This window comes from Anopheles ziemanni, chromosome 2 (genome assembly GCF_943734765.1).
Source record: "Anopheles ziemanni chromosome 2, idAnoZiCoDA_A2_x.2, whole genome shotgun sequence".
NCBI lineage: Eukaryota > Metazoa > Arthropoda > Insecta > Diptera > Culicidae > Anopheles > Anopheles ziemanni.
The window spans coordinates 86736185-86756424 of NC_080705.1; the positions used below are offsets into that span (position 1 = coordinate 86736185).

Sequence of the window (20240 nt, forward strand, 5' to 3'; positions counted from 1 at the left end):
TCAGAACAAGGACAAGAAAAACACTTTTCATCGCTCATAAAGCTAAACGGTCAAACAATGGTTTTTATCATAATAAAAAAGAGACGTAAAGTTTTCGTCTAAACGTTTTTCTATCGTTCCATAATCGTTTGACTTACGGACCGGCTTTTTTCCTCATTTAATTCGACTCAATGACTTCGAGTTTTATCCGGTACCGGTTTTTCTTTATCCTTAACGCTCTCAGCTTACTTCTATAAACGCTATAGCGCTGAAGAGGCACTTCTCGGTAGACCCCTAGGCACACGGGCCTTCTCCTGGCCGGTTCCGGTGGGATGGGGAAGAACTTTCAAAGCCCCCGCAGCATCCACGTGCCTATTCTCACCACGTGTTTGCGTCGGAAAGCGTCTTCGGAATTATTTTCTTTTGTAATTTTTCCGACACACAAGTGGAACCTCTTCCGGAAACTCTGCTCAAGTGGGGCAGGAAACTGCAAGTCAGCGAAAATTGATTACACCACGGGAATCAGCCAGCAAAACTGTCGGTTTTTCCTTTGGTTTCCCACAGAACCGATGCTCATCGTGTGATTCGGTCGAACCGGTTGAACAAACCTTCAACCTTTCCGCGTAAACCGTTGGTGTAACCTAAAAAACACGACTCGTCTAAGTTTCCCATTAACTCATTATTCTTCAAAAAGGCACTCGATGCGCTTGGGTTCACGAAAGCCTCCCGATGATGGTGATGATGATGATGATGTTGAGGAGGGTTTTTTGAATGAGGCGGTGCTGTGTTTTTTCAGAGGCAACGAGATGATTGTTTCGTTTTTTTATGCCTTCCAGTAAGTTGATGCCAATTTTGCCAACTACCTACTTTCAAGCTCCCGAGACAAGTGGGCCAGTAAATTGGGTGATGGTTATTCGTCCTTCCTGATTCTGTACCTTTTTTTTTGATCCTCCCGCTCGCTTTTTAGTCGCTTGTTTTTGTGTAGTATTCTAGCAAGACCTCGTTGGGTTTGTTTTTGTTTTCCATAAAACTTTTCCTTCCGTCAACGCAAACCGGGAATCAGTCCAAATGGCCACACAGGTCAAGTTACCACCGGTTGTGTGAATGAATATTCAAAATCCGGCACACGCTTGGTTTCATCAATCATTCTGCAGTCATAGGCCGATTTCGGTTGTCTAGCATTGGCCTTCCATCATCAATTCCGGACATGTTCGTATGATAAACAAATTCAACTCAGAGTTCTGGTAAAGCCAAGACTCGTGAAGTTGTAGCGCAAATGACCGTGACTGAGAATCGGATGGTTTTGATACGTCCAAGGAATCTATAATGTGGTAGTAATGAAAACTACATTTAGTTTGTCATCCGACAGCAACTACTTAACATAAATATACATTTCTCGTCAAGATGAATAGCTTTTGAATGATAAATGACCTTGAAGAATTCGATGGAGATTGTTTTGTGAATTAGAAATGTTACTGTATGCTTATCGAACTCAGTATAGAAGAACTCTGAGATTGTATGACATTTAAAGTGTTTCATTATTGCTTTCTTTTTTTCACTCAGAGCTCTATTAAGCACTAGTATTTCGAACTACCTCAAACTTTATTGTGGAGTGAGAGCTCTCCAGATTCCTTACCGTACGGTGATGTTCACATGCCTTTGCTGCCCATTTGAATGTGTAACCAACAGGAGGAACCGAAAAACTTTGACACCAACTCCTGGCATCAGGAATGTGGCTCGCAAGCGGACAAAGTTTTGCCGCATTACCGACATCGTCCATTACGCTGAACCAGGGGTTAAAATATTCAATACAACGCGTCAGAAAATGGCTTCCGGGCTTTTTCGGGCTATGTAATGTTCCCATCTATAGTCTTCCCGGACAACATCATCGTGTTGCAGAGGGCACAATAGAGATTTTCCCGCATTACCGAATCAGTATATTTTGTCTCACAGTGGTTCTTCAGGAAGTGAAATTCATGTTTTGCCTTTTGCTTCTGGGAAACATAATTTGGTTATACTCTGCTTTTTGAGCTTCAGTCACGCGTGAACGGCAGAAGGCGAAAATAAGTCTCTTCAAGACTCCCAAATGAGCAAACCCAAAGTTTGTAGGAATAAGGTATTTTCACACGAGAATCTCTCTTCCATTCTGCAGACACTGCCAGTTATCCAGGCTGCTAATCTAACTAATTTCTCTTCCGGCACGTATGTTATAATGATGCGTTTTCCGAATAAAAATAAAAAAAAAACCTCGACTCGATTGTCAGCAGCATACATGACATGGCAATGGCATTAATGGAATAAACTTTTCAAGGAGACAAATTCGACACCAAGCTGCCTCCCACACAGAAATGGAAGCCTCACACCGAGCTAAGCACCCAAAATTTAGAGATTATTTTCCGAATCTTGTTCACGGAAGAGTGAAGGCATTCCTGTCTTGGCAGCCTGTCTTTATATGGCACACAATGAACAGTCTGTCGATGGCTGCAAATAATAGATAAGCCTTTGGAATTTACTGTCGGCTGACAGCGAGCCTGGTAGGGAAAATTAATTATTTTAAGTAAAATAAATGTCACATTGTCGCATGCTAAATATGGGTTCTATGAGAAAACAATTAGTTACACTTGAGCGTGATATGTTTGTGTCAGGGCTTGTTGTTTGTCTTTCCTTTATTTTTATACAAAGACTTTGCTATCATTGAGACCTTTTAAACTGTTTGCGTCTTTTGAACTTTCCAACCATTATTTCGACCAAATAACTTTTGATATATTGCTGATCCTTCAAAGAGCTTATCCATGTATTTCATCAGAACTTTTGCTTGTCATAGTTTTTTTAACCAACTTCGTTTTCAAAGACCTTTAAGACATCTTTTGTTATAACAAAGCACTGTGGTCATCATAATTCTGGGAACAAATCATACTTATGAAAACCCAAAAACAACTTGTCGAAAACACTAACGACCTTCGATGTGACTGGCTCAACATTTGGTCATTATTCTCAAAGTTTAAGCATTTGAACACGTGTTTCATTTCTCCGGTACGGTACGGACATAACAAATTGGTTTCGTTTTTGCCTCGGCACACCTGAAAAATATGAAGTTGAAAGCTTCTATGATGTACCCAAATGAATTTAATAAAACAATTGTGGACAATGCGTTGGAGATGTGGTTTTTGTTTCTTCGGTGTGTACGTGTCAATAATGTTACTGAATAATTTTATTGTTCTTGAGGCTTCATAAGATGAAAAAGTTCTTATGAAACTATACTAAATTTTCGAAAAAGGCGTAAGCAACGAGATGAAGATAAAATCAACTGGATTAAGTAAAACAACTGGATAAAGTAAAAAGTTTCTCATTAAATATAAGTGGCGAGCTAAGCGAAACAACATATTGTGTTTAAGTTTTACCTTACAAATGTTTAATTAATAAGTGAAGGCAAAACCGAACTATTTTTGCGCAGCATCGTTTCGTTAAACTGAATAATAATAGTAATTTGCGAGTTAACAATTTCACGGAAGTGTCAGCAGAATCATCATTTTTGCTCTAGCGAAATATGACAAACTCCACCATTAGGCAAACGAGCAAAGTAAGGGAAATCCTAAACCGGTACACCAACTCCGACCTTTACCATCAGCTAATAGGATAAAATTCGAGTAAATGTTACCAGAAGAAACAAAAAACGATGCAAGTTAAACATGAAAAAACACCCTAAACATGATCCTTTTTGTGTTTCCGCCAGAGCGGGTCGCTTGCTAGGAACGGAAGTTCAACGAACATGAGACGATACTGGAGGCTTTTTTGATTCGCCCCTTCCCCCCCGCACCCATGCACGTCCTACTCAAATGATTATTATAACTCACTTTAGCCGATTGTGAGACGTAGTCGAGAAAATGACACGTTTCCCCGTCGCTGGAGAAACCCGCTCGTGTCGCAAGGGAGCCATTGATAACATGGTTCAGATTCGCCAACCTTTCGCAGGTCGCTACACACACACACGCATGTATCCGGTTTGATCCTTGAACGTTCCTGGCAATAGTATAGTCAACAGACATATTTTTGTAGCCTCCAACATCATCAACGGCATCGTCAGCGTCGGCGTTGTCGCCTTCGATGTTGTCGGAGCCATCTGGATTGTGGGAAGGCTCATGGGTTCATGGGCCTCATATCAGGCCTCAGTAAGGCTTAGAGCGCGTCTCGGTTGCATATCATGTTCCGGAAAAGGAGGAGAGGGTGACATTCACCAAGGGAGAGTGGATTAGAAGCAACAGCAACATGAACATATTTTGTCCCGTCCTGTATCTTGCGGTAACCGAAAATATGGCTCAAAGTGTATGAAATGGGGATCCGCCCTTTGAAACGCTGCCAGACGATCCATACAAACTGCCAATATAACGAAACCAATCCCTTTGGAGGGATCCGCCTGTCTTCTCTGGTGTGATTCTTCAAAACAGCCGGTTTCTGGTTGTTCAAACAGACGAGCTTTTTGACGAGACGAGAAGCGCTATGTTTTGAAAAGAATAAACTGGAACAAACCATGCAAGTGGACTATCGGACAACAAAACAAACAAACAAACAACTGTCACAAACAAGGGCTTCGTGAGGACGTGAAACAAGCTTCTCCCACCATATACGAAACTGCTAGCCGCGTTGAAAGATGGTGCTCCATCGTTCAAAGCTCCGGGCGTGTGCCAACAGTTTCATACAAATATTTCACTTAGATTAGAATGTCAAGCGTCGAGTAAGTGCGTGACGATGACGTTCTAAATGTTGCGGCGGCCTTGTCGATCTACTTGGTGAGATTTTCCTCCTTTTCTTGTGGGTTTTTCTCTTCTGAGCCATCTCGCAGTACCTTGCAGCCGTCCTACTAAGCCGAAAAGTTAGATACGCAGTTCCAAGAACATGGATTAATCAGTGTGGAACAAGCTTTATATCAAAGTTTGCACTCCTTAGCGAAAGGTGCAAAAGTTCGAAACCCCACGGAAGTTTAATTAGTTTCGCGCGGAAACAAGGATCAAAGTTTTTCGACGTTAGTTTGAGTGTGTTGTTTTGCATTATGAAATGATCATTAGGGCTAGTCAGAAGTCCTACAAGAGCTGCTGAGTAGAAACCATGCACAATACATCTTGTAATATTTTTCGAAACGTACAATTGAGAAGATAAAGTCACTTAAATGATAATTATTAAATACAAAACCTTTCATTTTTATAGTTGAACGACAATGATTTTGAAAGTTTTCCTTGTAAAAGAAACGGACAATTTTGTAGTTTTACATGCATCAGCACAATTCTATCGAAAAAATGTGGCCTCATCATCGAACCGCTTGTGGTTTGCCAACGATCGAGTACAATGGAATCAACAATTGGTTATTACGTGGAAGCCGATTATGTCGAAAGCACATCGGTGGAATCGGAGCGTGGCGCAATTTTTCCACCTGGCAAGCTCGTAAATGGTATTTTGTTGTTTTTGGTTTTTTGGAGATGGAGTCATGTATCCAAGCGGAACTGTGGCCTCTTACCATCAGGTAATTTCGGGGTAAACTGGTACCGTTCAATAGCAATCTTTTTAAGGACTTTCGTCCTGAGCCGGGGGTGTTTTTTCTCGGCTTCAGTAACTGGGAGGATGTACCTTGGGAGTTGGAAGGAAATTGAAACTTTACTCGAATCATCACGAGCATCGGTTGATTAGGTCACGAAAACGATGCCAAATTCGACGAAATTGGGCAAGTTGTTGCCGAAGGGATGATGTGGTTCCAGAAACGCTCAGCCTGATCGGTAAAATGATTCGGCGTAAAAACGGAATTGTTTCCCTTTCGTTACCATCGCAACGGAAGAAAGATTCAAACAATGTTTTTTCGGGTTTTGGTTTTGACGCGAAAAATTATTGTGTTTCTAACATCAAGTAGTAAAAAGAGGGAATAATTGAATATCTTTTTTAAAGGGGTTATTTACGTGTTTCATGAATCTGCTCTCGATGTAAAGAATGCACCGAATACAGACGTGATACTCCTGGGCCACGCAAAACGACTTTATCACTTTTTCGCAATGATTCTTGCAATAAATCTTCAAACTTTTCTCGGGCGCGAACCTGCCAGAAACTTTTGACCGTTACTTGCTCTTCGGTGGTTGATCGGTGAAGGCAGAAAGTAAGAGCACACAAACGTCTTACTTTGCAGCGACCTTTCACTGAGGACGGGTAATTAATCATTTGGTATGAAAACAGTGCAACAGTCGATGCAAATAGAAATCTTGCAAGATGTAGGCCCAACTATCGACCTCTGGTGAAAGTTTTGTGCATTCGAAGTTTTGTCTATTTGTCTACTATGGTTGTTTTTCTTTTGAAAAACATTGGAAGATGTTGGCGAAATTTTGAGATTAAAAGCATGGTAAAAATTACTAAACATTTCAGTCTAGTATTAATTTATTTCTTAATGTTCTACCAATTGAAGTATCAATTGCAAAACTTATTAACAGTATGTGCGTTTTTGAATGATGTCCGAACTTGAAAAATGCTTCCTTAAATTGGAATCGTTTAATTATTTCTGAGAAATAGAAAACCGTTCGTAGCATATTTGCTCCGAAGGATGCGATCCGATCCAAGCACATTTTCTAGAGACGATAAAAAAGCTTTCAAGAAAATGGAATCCCTCTTCCGGTTCACCACCATTCGATCGATGATGGTTTCCTAAAACTCGGAACGATTCATTCCATCACAACATGCCGAATCAAAGGCCGTAGAAATACCGAAGCGTGAGAAGAAACGGATGCCTTCCTCGTGGACGATTGTAGGATATTTCTCCACGAGTTATATTATTAATTTTTCTTCTACGCTCGTCCGCGGGCGTGCGGTCAACTGTCGTTACAGCTTTCCACGTCTATACCAATGGCTCCGAGCGCCAGGCGGAGGAGGTCTTGTCGGTGAAATACGAGGACGGACGGTGGTCGAAGCCGTACTACGACTGCGGAGGCGGCAATATCTGGATGCTGACGTACACGGTGCCCTTCTTTGGCTACGAGAATGGAACGTACTTTTTCAAGTAAGTCGATGACAAATGATCGTATATTTTTTTTCTTTTATTTGTTACTTTACCTAGAAGCAAAAACACTGGTTCAATAAAAACAACGCGCGGTGTTAGAGACGAAAACCAAGCAATAGAGTAGGACCAAGCTATGGTCAAACAATAATATGATAGAAGCAGAACTGATTTTAATCATATCATTCTCAAAGGAACACAAAAGAATTCGAGAGCCCAACCAATTAGCTGCCCAAATAACAAATTTGCACAATTATTTGCACTGGTAGCAATATATGCCTCCGAAGTACAGCTCACGTGCCATTGGCTAAATTTTGGCTAAATTCCCGGAAACGACAAGCCATTATTAATTGGGGCCGGATTGCACATAATTGTCGAGCTTTCAATTTCGACCACTCGTCGATTGGTGCGTTGCATCCAGCAGAAGCAAAATACTAAACCTCCAATGGCTTTCCGCGAAATGTTGGTCTACTGGAATCAGCAGGACTCGTGTGTTTTGGCATTTATGGCAGAAATATTTGTACCGATTCTTCAAACGGTCAATAATGAGGCATCGATGGCAGGCCGTCGTGCTTGGCTATGTTCACCGATGGCTTGTGCTGCTTTCATCTCTTACCGACAGCAAGTTCTAGCTGTTCGAGGGCACAAAAGCACACCTCGAATCCCGGCCGGATCCAATTTGATGGCGAATTGTTCGGAAAGGAAGAAAAATCGGTTCCATTTTGGGGAAAAGGTACAAATCGAGCTGAGCAACAATGCATTAAATGGAGAGAAATCGGAAGGGTCACCAGCGCGGGGTGTAGATCATGTTGCTGAAACGGAGCCAACTGGTGTCCGGGATGGTCCGTTATTTTCCGTTCCTATTGTTCGGGTTCAGCTTTCCCGAACAGCTTTTTCGGGAATCCTAACCGGGAAGCGCACACTCCACGCGTCACGAAACTCGAAATGAAGCGTGCTGATGCAGGATCACGGAAACATAATGCAACGAAACTTCCCGAAAAAACTCCATAGGGCGCTTGTTCTAGGAAAATAGGCGCTCTACCCTGGAAAAGGCATGAAAAGAGATGAATAGAAAACAATGGGAAAGCAACGGATAGCTAAGAAGCATAACTATTCTCGTCCCGAACCCTCAAATGACCAGGATCGGTGTGGTGTAGCTTACTTGTGGTCTGTCAGGCATCATCGACCACACGATGTGCTGCTACCGTAATGGGATTTGATTGAACGAGCTTTTACTCTCCTCAATCTTCGCTGTCTACAAGCCCACCTTCAGGAAAAAAGAGGGACGGATAGACCTAAGGCACAATTGATGGTGAAAATTAGGAATAGAATTTGGCTTCCCAAGGTGGAGCATTGAAATAAAAAAGGCGGTATCGACTTTTCGAACACGAAGCTAATAAAAACGACCATGACTCCGTCACACTTTTGTGGTTTTGGTTTGAAGGATCTCCCAAATACATCAGTGCCCACCTACATCACCATCCCTTCAAGTGGCAAGGACGTGCCACGCAAGTGAAAATTGATTGCGGTAATTTCGGTTCGCCTATTCGGCGTCCGAAACAACGAGACTTCGTTTTTCTTTGCGCTCTTCACGATGGACGCCGGTAATCCTGGCTAATGGCCGACTTGTTGCGGTCCTGGGAATGTCATAGGCATGGAACCCACAGGCTTTACGATTGATGTTACAGTACTTTATCGTTCGGTCCGCCAGTTCAGCTCTCGAACGCCCTTGAGTTTTGGGCACAATCTGAAGGACAAACGAAAAATGTTCGTGGACTTCGTTAGTACGTCAAGTATCGTAAATCACTCATCGTTACATCATTGACCAATGAATTTGAGCTGCATTTTTTCTTTCCTTCATTGATGTAGAAAGAGTCTGAAAGATATCTGAAGAGTAGGGCTCAGAGAAGGAAGCTTCCCTTGCCAACAAGTAGCATAAATGAGAACCATGTAGTGTGGAATTAGTCTTGGGTTAAAACAAGTCTATTTACACCAGTTCTCTACCGGCCGATTATACTCTGGCTCTTGAACATCATGCCAAAACGACGATTCAATGGGATAGATATATCGTGTTGTCGTCGAAAAAGGACTCAGAAGCATCTCGACATCTCGAGCAGGATTGTTTCCATCGAACCATGTTCAACCAACTAGCTTACACTACAACTTCCATTCCGGTTCTGTGACGCTCTTCATCGTGTTGGTTTAGGTTTTTGTCTGCAGGGGACGATAATTAACATCGGTCTGTAACTCTTTGCTGTTGGGGGCGTGCGGTAATCCGCTTATCTTTAATTTTCTTCCAACGTATCATAAATCCTGCCCACGATGCGATTAACAAAAGCGCTCCCAAAAGGGCTCTTTTCGATATATGCGTAGCACGTCTGCGTGCTCGGCTTGCTTTCAGGATGCCAATTGCTGTTCATAAAGAACAAGAACGAATTATTCGAAACAAGGGTATTTTAACAATATTCCTAAATCAAAAGGACCCTTTTCAACGAGCAATTACATGACCTATCATTAATCAAGGACCTTATCGAGACGATCGATCTTTGATTCATCGCGAAAAGGCAACCTCAAAGTAGGCGTAGAAGCAAACCTGTTGTTGACTCGAGCATCCCGTCGAACACTGATTATGATTCTCCATATCGACTCACACGCGATGCTCCATCATTCCCCTGGAGACTAATTATTTGACGATAATTAATAGTTTTGGAAATGGAGAGGAAAATCGATCCATTTCCTTCGGTTGTTCGATCGTAATCACCGGTTGCTTGTCGTTATCGATTGAAAGTTGGTCCTTTTCAAGCTCGCGAACTCATAATGATTAATTGTCTGTGGACAGAACGGAAATGTTTCGCTGTTGGTGAAATTTGCTGTTATCAAGCGGTATCTTTTATTGAGAAACTTTGTCCATACGTGGATACCGGAATATCGGGAAAAGAAATAGAACTGATATGCTACTCCAATTTCAAGGCGTTGCTTAAAGTGTTATTTCGTTTTGGTTAATGTTCGTTCTGAGCCTTATTGAAGCAGTCAATGAGGTGGTTTCTAATAATTTTCTATGCTGATCTACATTGTTTTATGCTTCGTTTACCCTTCCTTTGTCGTATAAATTTTCGTTTGATTTAAAAGAACGCTGGTTAAACAAATCATAAGTTCAGTCGATGTCCTACGTCAGTTCTACGACTTATTGAAATCGAAAATATAATAAAAGAAACTATGACCTCTGAATTTCTTTCTTCCGGTTAAATGAGGCTCGGAAAATGAAACAAAAGTGCTGAACCGAGCAATAACGCTAACGATAACGCCTACAGTCCCATCGTAGGTTCGGCTTATCGCTATCTTTATTGGAACAAGAAAAAAGAAATAGAAGATCGACTAAATAGCAAGCGCACAAAGTAGTTCGCCGTCTGTTGGTGAAGCTTCTGGTCGAATTCGCAGAAAAACCAGCACCCGTTCGGGTGGCTTCGAGGGCGGAAAACTTCCATCCGGACCAGTTCCCGCACGAGATTACTTTCACTTATTAACAGACTTCCGTGTCTCGTGGGAAAAGTCCGCCCGTTTTCCTTTCGCCGTGCCGCTTCCTCTCATCTTCCACGCTCGACCAAACTTATCCTTACACTCTTGCCCACATGATGGAACGTCTCGTCTACCCTTCATCCTTCTGCCCCGCGCCCACAGCCATTTGATGTTCAATTAAAAATCAATGAGCGACAACTTAATAGGATTACTTTCTGCCGGAATCGTCAGCGGACAGCGCCATTCACAACAGTTTCATCACTTCCGATTAGGACGATGTCGGTTGCTGTGTCTTCGAGGCCCCGCTTCTCAACTTTGCGCTGTTGTTTCTGTACTGCCCCCTTCTCTTCTGTTTTCCCTTGCATCAGATTAAACTTTAGCGATTGACAGCTGAGCAAAGCGCCCACACCAAACGCCAAACACGAGCCAATTGTAATGTTGACCAACGCCCTTGTGAAGAAGGAGACAGGCGGGGCGTTTTTCCGCTTCGGGAGTTTCCGTCTAGTTTTTCTTTGTGAGTTTCTTTCAACACTGCGGCTTATTAAGGAGAATGGCGGCCAGAGCCACGTGGTTGTGTTTGCCTTGCTATCCACTGAGTTGTAGCAGAGAAGAAGTTTAGCCAATCATTTACATTGCAAGTGCAAAAAAATATTGTGAAACGTAGAACATCTTTAGTTTTCATCATTTGAAAACTCTTTGAATTATGAGACATTTCAATTACCTCCAAAGAAACTTGACTTTTTTCGCGTTGTAATCTTTACCGTATTGTATGTTTAAATTTATGATAAATCCAAAATGAAACGAATATTCATCATACTTCTTTGTTTATTGCTAACTTTACTTGGTTCTGAAAAAAACCTTCCACCGGGATGCCGGTTAGCTCGGGAACCATTAGCCGTTATTTAAATTTATTGTATCGTTACTGGCCTGATTCAGTGCGGCTTCCGGTGACGGTAATGGCGATCGAATAAAGCCAATATGGACCCGTCGACCGAACTTTACTCGCTTTCCATAAACTGGCAGTAACCGGCCCAATGTGGTCTCTTACTTTTTATCTTCATCCCTCCAGGGGCACATCTGGAATAGATATCGATTTACGGCGTGTCGACATTGATCAATGTTCGCAGAAGAACTCCCCATCTGGAGCGCCCCAGCCGCTGAACATTTTCGCCGGCACGGACAAATGCAAGCAGCGCACGACGGAGGTAAGTCCATTCTGGTTTGTTGCGTTCTTTTCACTTTCTCGCAGAGGTTTTCTTTTCCATCTTCACAATGGGCATCATGCAGTAAATATTGGTATAAAAGTATCCATGCTTATGTCAACATTCATACAAATCCATATTCGCTAAAGTTTGTTCGTTTGATATGTTTTTTTTCATGCTTATGATTTTGATATGTATAAAAAGGCTAAACGAAGAATGTAAATTTGTTGGAAGATGGAGACGCCTGGTAGCCTACGAAGTATAATGGAGGCGCATGGTACCTCTAAATACTAACTACGAACGTTTTGAAATAAGAAGATAATTTACTTCTTCAGGATTTTAGTTAACAAAATATACACATTTTTTTGTTTTTAGTAGCACAATACATTTTATTTTTTTTAAGCCATATTATTTAAAAGTTGACTAGTTTTGAAAACATATCTTTGCTTGTTCCTGAGCGTCATTTTGTACTTAGCTGCAATATTAATGTTATTATTATAAATAACACAAACAACGGTATTTCAACCCAATTCCCAAGAAATACCCACTGTGTATCCCTCTAACAGAGACGGTGTTAGGAAGCAAGCCAATCAAAGTGAGAGTAAAGTTCCTTTTACGCCATTTTCGTTTTGCTTCTTCACGTCTACATGTAATAAAGCTTCAAATACCGCCTGCCAGAAAGGCCAGAGCGAAGCGGTCTAATCTAATTTCCGCTCACGAAACAAGATGGCCCTTACCCTTATCCCAATCGCAAACCCATGTGCGAAAACCCAACGCAAATAACGTGTAAATTCAACCCTAGTAACATTTTTATGGGTTACGAAAAGACCAACGATTGGCGACGTACCCAAAACGCAAGCCCAACACCCTTCGTTATGAGTTCTTCCTTCGTTCACCGTTTGCGAAGCTGCGGGGTCATTTTGTGTTCAGAACAGACGCGTTTGACTCTCGTATTTCATTTTGCCTTTTTTTTCGTTTTTCCTACCATCGACACAGGCTCCTTTTTGGAACAGTTTTTTTTTTCGTTTTGGTTTTCCAACGAAAAGGGAACAGGAAAACAACCGGAAAATTCGTTGGCATACGTAAACTTCGTAAGTGAGATGTTGAGTTATGGCACCACATTAAAGTTGCAAAGTGATGCATCCGTCGGTGTATGGCGCTTTTCAGGCAATTTATTTTTCTCCGTTTTCCATTTCTCTACGCACCCTTCCCAGCGTATTTCCCTTCATACGGTTACCATCCAATGTTTTGCAAAGGGCCCTTATTGAAATGGCGGGCAGTGTACAAGAGAATGCAAAAAATCTCTGAATGCGATAAATTTTCATTGCTTTCATTAGTTTTAATTAAATTGATGCTGTTTCAATGTTACTGCCCTCTATCTACCGTTTCTATCTGTCCTCTTTCCGCGGGCCTTCATCGATGTCCGATTGTTTAAGGATGAAATTTTATTAGCCATTTAATTATTATTCCCCTCTTTCACGGTTTCTAAATATGTTTGCGAGGTCTTTCTATCGAAAGAGGTTCTTTGTACGTTCTTTCTCGGTTGGGTTCTTTTTAGGACCGTTCATGAATCGAAGATATGTCCGCTTTTTTATTAATTGAAAGTATCCTAATCAGTTGCGTTGGTATGTTTCGATTTTGTCCTACTACATATTAAAATTATGAAAGGAATAAATGAAATTCTACTTTGGTTCCATTGTATAAAATCATTGTTCATTCGATTAATTCTATATTCTTTTCATTGTATCCATTAGTGCATTCCTATTCCCGGGCTAGGTTTTCGTCGAGGATCGTATCGTTGCATTTGCCGGAAGGGATACTACTTTCCCGACACCACGATCGAGCAGAAGTACTTCAATGGGAGCACGTTGGAGGAGGAATACGAAAAGCTAATGCTGGTACGGACAATAGAAACCAAATGCTCAAAACACAGCACAGGACGCTGAATGTAGGATTTCGTTATATTTTCAGCACGAATACAACACCTACAGTGTTCCAAATACGTACGAATGTTTGCCTTGCGCCGAAGGATGTGACTTCTGTGAAGACGCGTCACCGTGTGTGGCGGCACTGAATTGGCCGATGCGCACATCGATCCTGGTGCTGGCTTGTGCCGTCATCGGGCTGCTTCCACCAGCCGCCGTTTTCACCTTTAAGTACCAACAAGTGAAGGTAAACCGTCGTGTGGAAAAATAACCTCGGGATTTTGTTTGGATTTTATAACTGGAAAAAAACCATTTGATTAGCTTTTACGGGATGCTCTTAGCATTGAGTCACTTTGTTGACTTTTTAGTTGACTTCTTAGTAGAACAGTTTTCACGTAAAATTGCAAGTATACTACTATGTCAGAACGCACGGAAATTTCACATAATGATCAACATACAGCTTTTAAAGCTACCTACTAGAGTGCGGATTGTACGTGTTTAACTTTTCCTGCGAGAAGATGAAAATCGTTTTCAACGATCGAAATCGTCAAAACAATTTCCTCCATAATACTTAACAAACAAAGCTAATAACAAGACTCCGGGCATTCAGCCAAACCTTCGAAGAGCAGTAACAATCCTCTATTGTATATATGTTTGCCTCACATTGGAAAGGAATTTGTGTGGGGTTTCGTGTGGGATCGTTTTTTACTCCTTCGTCCATGTACACATTCACACCCAAGCATTCACTTTACCATGGTTTAAATTCCAACAATTATTTGTTGGAAATCCGCACAAAATTAAATTGCTGCATTTCGGGTTCTCAGGCAAGGGCTGACCAAATGTCGTTTCCACTTTTCATCAAGCTCTTTCCCGTTTCCGCTTGCCTCGTTTCAGGTCGTCCGTGCCGCAAGCCCGGCGTTGCTACGGGTAATTGCGTTGGGTGCATTTTGCATTTATTGCACGGTAAGTTTTTCGTTTCCGTTTTTCGTACTGCTTACCTTTTTTTTGCCTTCTTACAATTCATTAGCACGCAAGTTGGGTTATGTTTCAATTTAACCTACATACACAAATACCCATGCGCTGTTTCCGGTTGTTGTGCTTTCTTTGCTTCATACTTTTACACTCACTGAAACCATGGATGTACTCCGTGCGAAAGATACATTAATCTTGTTGCTTTCCATTGGCATTGGGATTTTTGTGGATGTTGAATTTGTTCCCTGCTTTCAACTGCAGCAATTTGTTACGTTGCTGCTAAACCCGTTCCGTGAATTTGTGCTTGGCTCGGACGAGCGGTAGTCATTTAATTCCGCTTACTTTACTTTTTATTTTACCATTCTCTTCATTCATTTTCCATTTAATTCTCCTTTTAAAAAATCGTTATCGCGTAAATTGACTTCCAATACCGTTTTTCAATGTGCGGAAGGGAAATCGATAGTAATTCCATTGCAATATTCAATTCCATATTTCTGCTTACGAATCGCGCATGTATTATGCGTTGCCTTTGCTCCAGCGAAGTGCAATTTTATTTTAATTAATGTAATGTATCTCCCTGTTCCGTAAATAAAATTGCACTTTGAGAAAAACTTCATAAAAAAATTCGTAACCAGTGTAAGCCAAAGGTAAATTTCTTCCTTCTGCACACTGTTTGAACCATTCCGACAAGTTGCAAATTAGGGACAAAATGTTGCAGCCCATAAATAAACCCTCGGTGCATCGAAATGAAATGCACGTGACTGGAATGTAATAATACCTCGCAACACTTGCACCGCCAGGCTAAGCTAAAGCCAGAGCTTCTGGGAAATTTTCTTTCGGGTTCTTTTTGTACGGTTCAGACACGCAGCAAATATTTGCCCGCTTCCATTCCGCCAACCATTTCGCTTCCCCTCTCTTTGGTAAGTTGATTCGGTACGAGAATCTTCTGACCTAGTCTGCTGGTCAGCCCACCAGGGCGGATCGACGTAAATCAAAGCTCTGCAGGCGTACTTTTCCGACTTTCCACCCATGCCTTCCGGTGAAGCGTACTTTTCGTAACTTGGCTGAAGCCGTCGGGGTGAACAATTTTTCGTTTCGTATTTTGCTTTCACTTTTCGCCGGAAATAATTCGCTGAATTCACCAACTTCACCAGACAAGGCCGCGGGAGTTTTCCTGTTAACCATTACGAATGCCTTCACCCACAGCTGCCACGTGACCGCAGGCAGAATTTCTGAAATTTTTACAAAACTGCTGGTCAAACAGAGGGAAACGAGATGAAAAAATTCTAATTTCAACTTTCCCCAAACACTTCCCGGATTCGCTAATTACGTTTATTTACATACAGAACTTGTGTGGATGTTGACCAACCGGACCGTAATTCCATTTTCGTTCACTCAATCTTCCTATTAGCCGTATTTTATTTTCCTCTCCTTCCACATCACTAACTAACGATTTTTTATCTCTCTCGATACCATTTTCACCGTTCTCAACTTCAATAACGCCAACAGTCGGTGGTGATGTACCCGCCTCCCTCACTGTACTCCTGCACCGCCCGAATATGGTTGCGGGAGATTGGTTTCTCTTTAACGTACGGTGCACTGATGTTAAAAACGTGGCGGTAAGTACTTTTCCTCAGTTTTTTCATAATCTTGTATGAGACTCGAATATTGATGCAGTTATATTTATTTATACAAAAGAGTGGCCGTAATACATCAACATAATATAACATACTGTTTGCCTAATCTATCTCTTAACTATTTAAACTCGTAGCGATACTAGGCTCAACTATTTTAACTCGTGAATAGATAACATTATTTACAAAAGTAATATATTACACAAGGCTCAACGTGACACAAAATAAAAAGAGAAGCCAATCATATTATGCTTTTGCTGAACAGAACATGGATCAATACGAGACTTGTATGTGTGCTTGGCTTGTCTTGGCTTCAATTCTCAAACCCCCAACTCATCTTTTCACGCACCCTTTTTTATGCTTCCTTATAATATTTCTCTTCTTCGCAACCAACAGGATATCGGTCATTTTTCGCGTCCGTTCCGCGAAGGCAGTCAAGATAACGGACGCGTATCTGCTGAAGCGGCTCGGAGTGCTCTGCGGTTTCGTCGGAATAGCGCTGCTCGTTCGCACGCTGGTCGCGCCCCCGGTCGTGATTGTTGGCCGGACTGCGGACAACCTGAAGGCTTTCCTGTGCAAAACGGATTGGTGGGATCATACCTTCACCTCGAGTAAGTAGCCTTTCATCCAACCCGCTTCTTTCTTTCACGCCCCGCGGTCAGCCTGCCCTCAGTTTTCCGAGATTTCCATTTTTCCATCCACCAAGCGGATGCTCCAGCGGCAAGGGTTAATGAGTTACGGCGATGATCTAGTTGGTGGATTAATTAAAATGTTTTCGCCCGTTAAATTGGCTTTCTACGCGGTGGTGCGTGGAAAATGGTGTTAGGCCCACCATCCTTTTCTTCTCGGTTCGATTTATTTTTTTCCTGGCTACTTGTTTAAAACGGCCACTAACTTCCAATTACAAGCGGTCTTTAATTAAACAGTGAAAGTTACGACTGTCTTGAGGGTATAAAAACGGATGTTTGAAGAGAAAAGCTTTTGCACGGATGCGTTTTGTTTAATACAGACAAATAAGTTATAGTTTGCGGGCTTAATGGCACTGGGCTCTTTGCTCTCGGTTTTATGACCGTTTTGGAAGATCCATTTTCATATTTCTGGTATGTTGGAATGGTTTGAATATGTTGCTATTTTGCCCACCCACAGTATAATCATTTGATGTATCCATTGTGTAAGTTGTTTCTTGGCAAGGCTCTTTCTTCTTTCTAACTAAACTTATTTTAAACTTCTTTCTAAATTAACTTCTATATCATAAGCACACAGTCTTCCATAACATTTAATGAATGCTTCGTTCATCTAACTTTACCTCTTCTCTAGAACTTTTTTCAATCTTTTTGTTCGTACTGTAAAATTGGAGCAAAGTTTCTCTTGGCGAAATCCTTTTCCCTTTGCACGAAAACTTTCATTCATGTGAACCGTTGGTTTTCCACTATTCTACACCAGCTGCTAGTGAGGAACTCTTATGGAACTGATGCATGTACAGGAAAGAACCGCTTGACTACGTTACATTTTTCCGGCACAAATTCTGCAATGCGCTGGCCTTAATGTATCCACTATCGCCCCGTAGAGAATGGTTTGTGCAAGCAGTGTGTCAAGAGCCAAATTACTAGCACATGGTGCAGTCGAAAAGACGCAGTTTTATTCCTCACCTTGTCTCCTTATTGGGCTTTGTAATAATGCACCCATGAGTTGGTTTTTTTCGTGTGAAGTGCATGCTGTTATTGAACTTTTTGTACCTCCTTCCGGTGGGAACCATATTGCCGAACAACAGAGCAGCACCGTGTTCCGGATATAGTTTGCCGGAGAGCCCGGTAGTAAATCCCGAAACTAACCCTGGATAGACTCACCTGCTCGCAGAAACAGCGGCACAAACTGCACACCACTCGAGCATGCTGTTAGGAAAAATGAGGAAATGAACTAGATGAATGAATGAAAAAGGCTGAAAAGGGTACTGCTAGTCAAAAGTTTCAGTCTTATGTTTATATCAGACTAAAACGTTTGCGAAAACTAGAGCACTAAGGTTCTTTGAGCTGCTGACTCAATAGTGAATTCGTGTTTTTGTAAGCAATATTTATTAGGAAACTTTTTAACGAACTTGTTTTTTGCCCTTTTCGGGACTCCCTTGAAAGGGCGTTTGTTCAACTAATAAAAATGGTTTATTTTACCGACCGAAACTGGGCAAAAATATGTTTGCCCTCCAGAACTTTTCCGCGGGTAATCCGCTACCGTATACTCATCATAAAGAAAGCTTCATGTAGTAGGGTACATTGTAATACCATAAAAAATAGAGGTTAACGTGCTATAAGTTGTCTATATCGTATCTTTATTCTCTTTTCCAACCGTTCGACCTTTCGACTCGCCGCGGTCCGACCCGATGGAACGTGCTGGCTTTTCCGGATGTCGTCGGTGCCGCTGATATATGACCGTAAATGAAAACAAAACATGACCAAAAATAAAAATGTGTACATAATAAAACCCCCAAACAACGCAACATTACACCACACTTTCGCCGCACATGTGACGGGACGCGCGGATCGATCCTGGATGGATGTCGTACTCGTGTCCTGTCCTCCTCCAGTGGAAGTCCTGTTCCTGGCATGGGGCGTCCGGTTGTGCATCATGGTGCGGAAGGCACCGTCCGAGTTCAACGAAAGCCGCTTCATATCGATGGCGATCTACAACGAGTTTCTTCTGACGTGCTTCCTCAACGTGTCAATGTGAGTATATCGTAAATAAACACATGTGTCCTTCCATCGGCATTGAATGTATTATGAGCCCGAGAGGTTTTGTTCACTTTTGTGGTGTTCATGGCGAGTAGTTACTTCCGGGAAGCGAATGGAATATCGGATATTGAGTTGTGCTAGATTGTTTGGTGACCTTGCTCATCGAGGTCAATCGGGATCGATGACAAAAACATGTTAACTCTTCCAGCGAACCCATGAAGCTGTATCATATCCGAAGAAGAAAATACGCGCAATGTTTTATGACAACTATGTCATATTATATTCCCCAACAGCCGAACGTTTATGCCGTTTAGAAAATCGGCCTATGAGCGACGTGGCACCTTTAACGGGCAGGCGTGACCAAGATGGTTGTTACGCCTAGAAAGAAAAGCAAGAAGAAGGAAGAAAAGAAGAAAAAGCTATAATAAAGTAATCCAAAGTGCAAAACACATGACGATGAAAACGGAAGTATCGTATGAGATGTAACTGTCAACAAACCTCTGCTAAATTTAACAAAGAAAACGGATACAAAAAAGACTAAAACACATTTCATTGAACACTGAAAAAATTACAAAAACAAGCAGAACGAAAGCAATACACATCAAACCAAAACGGCCGATTGAATATTTATTTGCGGATCGGTCAATGTTCGCGGCATTCGCGTGCAGACACCCAAACCCAGGAGGGAATCGAACGCCATTCAATACGTATGAATATTTAATGAAATGAAAGTGGTGCAATGAAGTGAGCTTTACAAAGAAGGGAAAAAACGCGAGCGACTAGCAAATGTTGAGATTATTTATGCATTCAACCAACTCCCGTTTCACTATCAACCAAGCCAATATGCAAAAGGGAGTGTGTGCGTTTGGCTAGAGCGAAGTAACATCCTCTGTCCAGCAGAAAAATGCATATTTTAATATGGAAATCATTATCCTTAAACACTTCACTTGTCATCGAATCGACTTGGGGATAAAAAACAACCGTATCATTTTACTGTTCAGCACAGGAAATGCAAAAAACGACCTCAAGGCGTAATATCCGGAGCAGACACATCTCTGTGGCCGGATGTGCAGGCAGATTGCTACAATGAAAAGGCAAGCACGTTTGCCAATGATGTGCCAAACGATGCTTTTTATCGTTGATCAGTCGTTTTTCAGTGAGTTCAATCCACTATCCTTCGTGGAATGTTCCGGTTACATATGGTTGGTTTATCGCCACCGTATTGCGGGTCATGAGAGTTCCGATTCGGTTGCCTTTGACGTAAA

The 20240-nt window shown here is 41.8% G+C and overlaps 1 protein-coding gene across 1 annotated transcript in view; it reads left to right on the forward strand.

Annotated features, from left to right (window-relative positions):
- Window positions 1-20240, forward strand: part of LOC131294630 (uncharacterized) — a 38368-nt gene that overhangs the window by 10216 nt on the left and 7912 nt on the right. The window contains exons 3-10 of the mRNA XM_058322674.1: window positions 6835-7006; window positions 11589-11724; window positions 13476-13619; window positions 13693-13893; window positions 14541-14609; window positions 16128-16237; window positions 16649-16863; window positions 18831-18969. Coding sequence (XP_058178657.1) covers window positions 6835-7006; window positions 11589-11724; window positions 13476-13619; window positions 13693-13893; window positions 14541-14609; window positions 16128-16237; window positions 16649-16863; window positions 18831-18969 — 1186 coding nt within the window. The remainder of the gene's footprint in view (window positions 1-6834; window positions 7007-11588; window positions 11725-13475; window positions 13620-13692; window positions 13894-14540; window positions 14610-16127; window positions 16238-16648; window positions 16864-18830; window positions 18970-20240) is intronic.